Source organism: Gavialis gangeticus, unplaced genomic scaffold (genome assembly GCF_001723915.1).
Source record: "Gavialis gangeticus isolate Ggan-Ray unplaced genomic scaffold, GavGan_comp1, whole genome shotgun sequence".
Classification (NCBI taxonomy): Eukaryota; Metazoa; Chordata; order Crocodylia; family Gavialidae; genus Gavialis; species Gavialis gangeticus.
In genome coordinates, this window is record NW_017729033.1 from 101,577,611 (window position 1) to 101,587,087 (window position 9,477).

Sequence of the window (9,477 nt, forward strand, 5' to 3'; positions counted from 1 at the left end):
TTAAAATAACATGTCTGGTGAACCAGAAGCTCCATGGACTGGCAAGCTGCTTTCTGAAATGGACATTCTTTTCAACTTCACTGCTGCTATTAGCAGGAAAACTGATACAAACTTCAATTAAACTGAGCATCTTCAGGGAACTTCCAGTGTCCCCAATCCGAGGGTAGATCTGCCAGGAATCTAGGCAAGGTCTTCTCAGATCCTTGCTACAGATTTGACGGAAGTTTGGCAATTTTAAACAGAACATTCCAGGCTTAGTGTGCTGACATAAGGATTTTTGGAATTGTTCAGACTGGCTATAGTCCCTAAATGGAAGTAAGGCTTCCTGAAGTCAAGACTTGTGCAGTTTTCATAAGATCACCTTTTCTTTTGCTGCTTATAAGAATCAAAAATTGCTTGCTGAAAGATGTGAGCTATTTATTATTTTAAATGTTAATGGTCTTGGTTCTGTATAACCCCCAAAGCAGGCAGCTCCAAAAACCCTAAGGATCTCTATGAAGTCAAATTGCAGTAGCGTCTCTCTACCACCTGGCTTTCTTGAGCTGCTAGGTTATCAATCCTGGGATCATCAGCAGAGAATTCTGGTAATGAAGAGCAAATGCACAGTCCTCTTCCCCTGAGTTTCCATGGGGCTCTGTTCGCTGAGCAGTCGTGCTGGCCTGTACTTGTCCTGAACAGCATAAGGAATTACGTAAGGAAGGAAAGTAACTCCTCGTTGTTTGCGTTCATTGAGACGAGAGCTTGAATGAACCCCAGCTGATTGTGGCTTTCAGGGCTGTCTGCTTTTATCTCTGTGTGTGTTCAGCAGGCAGTACAAAGGAGTGGTCATAACTGCCAGGAATCGGATGATTCCTTTTGATTATTACCTATTCTTTGTATGAATTAGCTCCCTGCTATTGCAGATACCAGTGCTGCTGCTGGGGTGACTGCTACAGAAGGCTATTCAGTTTCCCTTTGCAGTCTGATCTATTCCCTGATTCACTGGGAGATATAATAGCTGGAGCTGCAGATTAGACTTTTCTCTTCTCTCCACTCCTCCCAACCCCCCTCTGGGACCTCTATGTGCTTTGACGTCATGTGGGTTCCTTTCAGTTGCCATAGCAGCCCCATTCCCCAAGCCCTCTGCCTGTCTCCTCTGGTAGGTTCCACAATGGTACAGCCAGCATCACGCTGCACAATGGTTTCCAGGCAGTGAAAGAAGGTGATTCAGCAAGCCACTCTTTCTTCTTCTCCTTTATTTCATTATTATCATATATTTTGCCTGCTTTGCTCCCCTCTGCGTTTATCCCCCCTCCCCATGAACTTTTATTTCATACATTTTTTTCTTTTACGTTGGCTTGCCTTGAATTCACCTGCCCATCATTTATTTTATTTCTTTTAATACCCGTCTCTTCTTCTTTGCAGTTTGGAACGTGGTTACAAAATACCACATAAGGTTGCAGTTTGGGGGGAAAGGTGGCTGGACAAGGAGACTAGTTCGCAGGCACGGAATGGTAGGTGGTTGATGCTAATATTTTGCGACTAACCTGCCTTTGCAGGGTGGGGTGATGAATATTGATTTGCTGTTTTTAAAAAACTGAGGGGAAGAGAGCCAGGTAAATGAAGTAAACTGCTAACAGAGGCAAGAAGGCAGTTTATGGCTGGATGACCATTATTTTCCTGTATTCTTGTGCATGTGAGCATTTGTGTTTGGGCTCTTTAGGTGATTGGTAGCGTGTGTGTTTTTTGTTTTGTTTTGTTTTTGTTTTTTAATTTTTTTTAAATTTTTTTTAAGAGCAGTGCAGAGGTAAAGCAGCGCGGACAGCAACGATAGCGTTTTAACAGCTGGTGCATGTAAACAGTAGTGCTATACTCGGCTCCATCACCTCTGAAACTGCTGTGGCTCTTTTTTCTTTTTTTTTTAAAGGGAGATGCATCTTGATTTTTAATTTGGCAAAGCATATATTTGTTTTGGGTGTCTGCCTGTATAAAGCTATATAAAATACATAGTGAATATATTTTTTTAAATAATGGATATTAATAAACAAGTTTACAACCCAGAAGCTAAAATCATTGGCCTCTTGCAGAGGTATGGGATGTAGAAGAGGCTGAAAGAAGGAGGAGAAAAAACTCTTTAGAATATTGTGGTGTTGGGATGTACGTGGAAGGAAGGTGGTGGTAGAAATTATAGGCAGACTAAAGAGGTCTCCTTAAAGAAGTGGTCTCTTAAGGTAGGCATTCTCTAGTACATGACTCCCAGATGGAACTGAACACAAAACTGCTATATTTTATGGAATCAGCATGATCCCTTAGGAAAACTGTTTCTAGCACATAACCGAACAATTATTTTGCAGCAGAGAATTTAACAATTTCTTTGGGACTGCAGTGAAATCAATCTGGCTTTACAGGAAAAGTCTTCAAATGGCTCTGGCAGCTCAGCCAATGCAACAAAAAATGTTAATGTTGCTTTTTTTTTCCTCCTGCAAAGAGGCCTTATTAAAAATAATATGCATTTCTCTTCAACAGTGAATGCCATAGTATTGCTTAAAAAGAGAGCTGTTTTCCTAGTGAATCAGAACAGGCATGGTCCTTAGTATTAATCATGAGTGATTGTAAGCTTGTTTACATGGGTCCTTTTTGCTGCATAGCCTCACTGTATCCTCAATGCAGGCTTCCCCTCCTTGGATTTGGTTGCCTTGACTTTTGCAGAGACCTGCTTACAGACAAACTAAACATTTTTTTTGAAAACACAGTTTTTAAAAAGGGAAATGAGGACACAGATGAGCAGTGCTTAGTGAAAAATATGAATTAACATGGCAAGACGTACCAAATCAGGGAACCTTGTTGAAATCAGCCTGCTGTAGGACATAGACCTTGTCATGCAAGGCCAATAAAAAAGAAGAGGATGAGAGAGCTTGATACGGTCACACATGGTATACTGGTTGAGTTTGTAGTTGGCCCTAACCAAACACGCTGGAGTCTAATAAACCTTGGGGCAATGAAGTGTAGGAACCCAATGATCTTCTGACCTCGCTTCAGAACCTTACTGTGTAGCCAGTGACATCAACTCTGCTGGAGTTAAGTGTTATCTTTTCCCTGCTATTTCCTTGCCTGCTGTGTTGTTCTGCTCCTAAAAGTGGCATAAAAATACCTATTTTGTTGGATGGAACAATATCATTCTCTGTTAGGGGCACAAATGTGAATGACACGGATGATTTGACCTCAGCTCTTAAACAGCATTTTCTTTCTGACACCAGCACATAGCCATATCCGTCTGTTTCAGAGCCTGCATAGTTTGTCAGGGTCTGTTGTTGGCATGCTTTTTGTGGGGAGCTTTATGATGCCAGGAACCATTCTGAAGGGAACAAGGGGAAAAAAGTATTTAACCTGAAAAATTTAGCTGCCTTCACCTGATGTTGCTTACCTGCTTGATATTAAATCATGGCATCTCCCATTGTATTTATGTGCTAGAAGAGTCTGTTTGTGAACAGACCCCAAAGATGAGTGTGTGTTTTTTGCTGTCCATAATTGGCATGTTTGTAGCTTCAAATGAAAAACTAAAACTGAGTCAGAAACTGTGGCGGGGGAGGGTGGAAGCAAAAAGCTGCTGACTGGTGACTTGATATTAAAAATGTCTTTCAAAAACAGTAGATGATCTATCAAATTTTCTGTAACGTGGTATTCTTATTGATTGTCATGGGGCCCAGTGCTGGGTTGCAGTCTGTTTCAAAACTCTTCTTGACTTCAGGGGGAGCAAAACAGGCTCCTTGAAAGTAGGATTTATGTATTAATCTAACATACTGCATGATACTGTTTTTAAGTAACTAATTACAGGGGCAAATGTATTAAGAACATTTGGTCTAGATTTAGAATATTAAATCTCTCTCTCTCAAACTACAATACAGTGCAAATTAATACCATTCTTATGATGGTTCATAGAAACGGTAATCATCGTGCTGATGAACAACAAAAGCAAAATAATGCACTGATGTGCTTTTTAAGGGAGAGAGGATCCCAAATCTCTTAAACCTCCCATTATCCTTGTAACATTCGAATTCATAGTAGCCCTAGTGGAAAAGATGGCTCAGAAATCAAATGATTACTTTGCTACATGTCTTGCTGCTTGCTTGTATTATCAGGCCAATGGAAAGGATGAAAAAGAGAGACACTTCATTGAACCATGAAAACAAAACAAATGCAATTTGGCTTCCTGCTTACATCCATACTTTGTTTTCCTAACAGCAGGTTCTTTGGAGTCTGCTGTTATGAACTGGGCTACCCTGAAAGAAAAATAGCCTCCCAGAAAGGACTAGATGTAGCATTAATCAAAAACAGCACTGTATTTGCTGCAAACTGTCATGTGTTGGGTTTTTTGTTGTTGCTGCTTACTATAGCACCATCTATGGAGGCAGAGAATTATGGGAACAATAGTCCTTCAGAGGAACATAAAGTCTATTGTCATGAAGAAACCTTGTTGGTGACTGAAAGCAAAGTACAACTTCATTTTAATTACTGTGTAATATCAGATTTTGGGGATCCTGTATGTTGAGACACTAGTTCATGTGCCGATCCAAAGCAAGATAGCAGGTAGGGATGGGGAGGTTGGATTTAACTTTACTGAATACCATATTTTTAGAAGTTTGGAAGATGGGGAAAAAAGTCTGTTGTAGGGCTCTAAGATGTGCCTGCTCCTTTAAGGGCAAAAACTGCCTAGAGAGAGGGCCCTAGGAGCCAGACAGAACCCCCACAGGTGCAAGCTGCTGAGGCAGCAGGCTAATAAGGGAATTAGCTTGCACCTGCACTTGATCACCTGACCAGAAGAAGGCAGGGCTCTGGTCACAGATAAGCCCCTGGGCTGGGGCTAGAGGCGGTCAGTTCTTTGGCAGCAGCCAAGGGGGAAGGAGTTTGTGCAAAGAAGCTCTATGGACATGCTAGGCTGCCTGTCCAGCTGCTGGTAAAACTAATGGGCTCTAGGAGCTCCTAAAGTACCTGGGGATAAGAGGCATACATTGCTTGAGGGGGAAACTGGCCCTCTTAAGGGTGCAGAGTGTAGTCTTCATTCATTGGTATTATTTACTCATTATGTTGTAGCCCAGGGGTTCATATTTATGTTGTTGTTTTCCTACCAGTGGACCTGACTGAGGCTATAGGGGAGGAGGAGGCCTTATTTGGGGCACACTACCATGTAGAGCCCTGGTGCAAGTGAAGGCATGCAGCTAGGGGCCAAGGGCCCAGTGACAACAGAAGGCTGAGCTAGATTAAGGCCTCAAAGGGACAATGTTTTAATACCATCTGTGAGGCATGGGGCAGTGTTGGAGCCATGCATCTAGCCCATAAGGCTTGGGGTATACTGTAAGGCACCTCCTGAGTGTGGGATCCAGTAAGGAGTCTAACAACCCACAGGTTTTAGAGGAGTCTGTCAGGACTGTGACTGAGCAGCAACCCAAGGGCAACCTACCGATTCCACATTTATACCAGCAAGATGTGGCAGGCAAGACTAGGTGCCCACAGGGTGGAGCCAGCATGTTCACGGTGCCCTAGGGGCATCACAGCCATCCCTGGCGTGGCTGTATCATGACAGTCTTTCTTGGGGTAGAGCTGTATATACCAAATTTTAGCCTGAGGAGAGTAGCACTGCTGTTAGCAAGCTTTAAGGACATTTTTCTGGTTATTTGTTAGTAATGGTAGCAGGTAAGAGAATTGCATAGGTTCACTAGTCCCTGATCTTTCTTGCTCCCCACCATTCCACCCTTTTTTAAAAAAAAAATGCAATGGTATTTTTGGCACAGTCCTTTAGCTGTGACTTCAAAGTGTTCATCTCAGCTCCAGCTATGGGTGAAGGGATGTGAAAGCAAGTGGATTCTGTGCAGCTTGGTTAAACCCTACTGGCAGGAGTAATGACACTGCTATGCTGGTGGGATATGTTACCATTGCGCTATTGTTGGAGTACCACTGGCATCACTAGAGCACAGAAAATAAATAGTGAAAATAATTCTCATTTGAAATCCAGTATCCACTGAAATCAGGGGAAGTTTAACCACTGGCATCAAAGAGGGCATGATTTCATCCTAAGGAACCAAATATTTTTGTGCGTTGACACTATTGATCTCATGGTGCGAGTCAGGGTAGATTTTTGCCCTAATGCACTGAAGTTTAAAAAAAGGGGGCTCCCCTGTAGTTAAGAAAAATATCTTCTCATGAGGAACCCTGATGGGCTATTCTTATTTCACTGGGCAGTCGCAGTGAAATCCTCTTTGGAACTGTGTGTAGTTCTGAATGAATGGAAAGAAAACTTTGCCTCAGCCTTAGTGGGCTCATTGATACTGTCCTAGATTAGCTTTCTGCTTGACATGAGCTACCTGTTTTGGTATTTGGAAGTCTTTCCAGTTTTTAGGCATGAAAGTGATAACTTTGATAAGCAATGACACCAAACTGACAGATGTATTAGAAATCCCTAAAGTAGATATGGACATAAATGGCTACATACTGATGAGCCCCTCTCCTTTTTATCACAGACTGTATCTCCCCACCTTCTCTGGATTTGAATTGTTCTTCTTTTGAATTTGCCTGTGTTAATTTAAATCCTAACTGAAGGGACTTTGACATTTTGGGGGGGGAGGGGTACTTTTTGTCAATTTATAATACAGCATTTTGATGTTTTTTTATAGTAGTGATAAAAAATTCCACAGTTCATATCACATGCATACAACACTTCATATACTTTCTTAAAATATGTTCTTAGCAATAGTATTGTCAATTTTTTTAATTTAATCCAAACCTGTGATAATCAGAAGTTTAACTTAAAACCCCAGGTCATGGAGACAGATGTTTATGTGAGAATCTTTTAACTTTTTAATGAAAGCTCCTAGTCCTCATGATTTCAGAGAAGCCTGCAAATCAAACCTGTGAGTATCCTAAAATCTCAAAAGTGAAAAGACAAATTCTAATTATTAAAAAAAAAAAAGAATCTCATGACTTTTAAGTCACTCTTCTAGCATTTTTAATTAGCATTCCAAGTTTACTGATCATGACTGATTATGATCATACACACAAAACAATGGGCTACTGTCAGTGTTTCAGGTTGGCTAGGATTTTCCTTGTTCTTCTATTCTAGCTTTCTATTTTTGGTACACTGACTTTTAAAAGATAAAACAAACACCATGTTTGTTTCTCTCTGTTTTTTGTGTATAGGGCTAGTATTAGAAATTTGTACCAACAGCAGGTCAGACTCAGATATCTGCCATGGCAATCCATGCATGAAGTTGGCCCCTTTGAATCATTTCCTATAGATGAAGCATAGTAGAAGCTGTGGTGAGTCGCAATGGAATTTTTTAAAAATAGTGCTCTCTTTTGATAAAACAGTGCCCCATGCCAGTGTGGTGTGGGGCACTGTTAGAGATGTGTCCTTTTTCAATGGTTACTTTCAGTCAAAATAACTCAATGCTGCCTATTCCCAAATCTGTCTCTTATGACTGCTGCATTGTACAAGCAACAAATGGCATGGCAAGGCAATATAATTTTGGAAAGGTTGTGAAGCACTATAAAATATATGCATACAGTGTTATGGACTTGGTGGTATCCACAAGCCTATGCCATGGTTCACAATAATTACCTCCATGTCTCTTTATGAGCTGCTTGTGCGAGTCAGCGAATAAGGAGTCTTATTTCTTGACATCAATTCTATTTTTTCTCTTGATTATAGCAGCATTCAGATTTTCTCAGGTGTGACTAGGAACAGAAAGTGAAACTGGTACTAAATCGACCCATCCAGGTTCACCATCTGGACTGAGGGATGTGCCAGTAAATGAGCAGCTGGGATGGTGAGGAAAAGCAAATGAGATTGTGCACCTTTACTAATCTCTAATATCATTAAAAATGTAGGTAAGGAAGATTTTGAATATTCAATTTTTTTATCTTGATAGTGTCTCTAAATTCATCCACTGAGGTTCTATTGTAGCTATGTGGTGGGAGAGGGAAATGTTAATGTTTTTGAGATGTCCGATACAATTTTTTTTGCCGACTCCAAACATTTTAAAATTTTTTTAGGTAACCTATTTTTTCCCTCAAATGAGTCAGTGTGTAACAGAAACAAGTGAATACTTCTACCAGACATCAGTTTGGTAGCATGTAGGACTAGCATCAGCTGAGCAGACTGAAATGGCACGTGAAGTGAATGGCAGCTGGCTGAAAAGGTACCACAAGTATAAACTGTAGTGGCTCAGGAGGGGCAGATTTTGGTGGTTGTCTCAGATTTTTTGTTAATGATGCCTGCTCTGAAAAGGTGTGAATTCTTCAACTCTTAAAAGCATTGTTGTAAACCACTTGTCAGCATATAACTAGTTTGGTGCCAAGTGACAAGGCAGTGGAAATTTGGTGGACATGGTATACCTGGACTTTAATACAGCTTCTGGCATGGCCTCAAGTGCCTTTCTCATAAGTAAGCTATTCTCTGTTTGTACTATCATACATGTGAGTTGGGGATAGCTTATCTTGAGCTAAGGAGACAAGCTATATAGTTAGAAGATACAATTAGAGGCCCTTCTGGGCCATTTAGTCTAACCCCTTTCACAGATGCAAGGTTTGCTTTGTCTAAGTCATCTCAAGCATGTTTCTAACTAACTAGCTTCTTCTGAAAAACCACAATGAAGAAGATCCCACAGCCTCAGTAAGTAGCTTGTCCTATCAGCTTACTATTCTTATGATTAGGAAAGTTTCCTTGATTTATCTAAATCTGATTTTGCTGCAGTTTAAACCCATTGCTTCTTGCTCTGCCCTCCCTGAAGGAATGAATGAGAAGTGTGTATATATATTTTTCAACTTCCATTTCTTTATGGCAGCCTATAAAATATATTTGAAAATTGGTATTATTTCCCGCCCCCTCCCCCATCCCATCTGTTTTTCTTTAAGCAAAACATACCTTTCCTCATTGCTTGCATTCCAGTGTTGCAGCTGAGCCTTAACCAGCAGCAAGGAGAACAGGATTATCGCCTCCTATATCTTGCAAGCATCTATATAACCTAACATTGCTTTTTTTATATTGCTGACTTGCATTGGCTTTGTGATCTGCCAGAATGCCTAGATTTTTCTTGGCAGTGCTGCTGCAAAACAAGTTATCTGTTCTATAGTTATAAAATTGGTATGTCTTCTCTGTGTTCAAACCTTCTGGTTCTCTTTGTTAGAGTAGTTGTTTTCTCCAAGCTAGTTTCCCCTTGAATTTGGATTATATTCTATAAAGTGTTTGCAACTCCTTCCAGTTTTGTGTTATCTGCAAACTTGATTGACATTTTTGCCTCCTGCATCCTATAAAGGAATATGTTCTGGGCTTAATGTTACACAGCTCGGGGAATTCATTTTCATTTAGGAGAGAAATGAGAGAGTATGAAAAAAATTTAGGACAAGGGGTGTGGCAATCCAAATATTCAAGATGACAGATTCAATGAAAGTAGGGTTGCCAAATGTCTTTAAAAAAAAAAAAAAAAAAAAAAAAAAAAAAAAAAA

General features: G+C 40.5%; 1 protein-coding gene across 6 annotated transcripts in view; it reads left to right on the plus strand.

Moving 5' to 3' along the window:
- The first annotated feature begins 1,145 nt into the window (after positions 1-1,145).
- MAPK10 (mitogen-activated protein kinase 10) overlaps positions 1,146-9,477 on the plus strand; it is a 565,285-nt gene continuing 556,953 nt past the window's right edge. For all 6 annotated transcript variants that reach the window (XM_019525840.1, XM_019525842.1, XM_019525845.1 and 3 more), the window contains exons 1-2: positions 1,146-1,201; positions 1,405-1,493. In XM_019525840.1, coding sequence (XP_019381385.1) covers positions 1,491-1,493 — 3 coding nt within the window. In that variant the 5' untranslated portion in view covers positions 1,146-1,201; positions 1,405-1,490. The remainder of the gene's footprint in view (positions 1,202-1,404; positions 1,494-9,477) is intronic.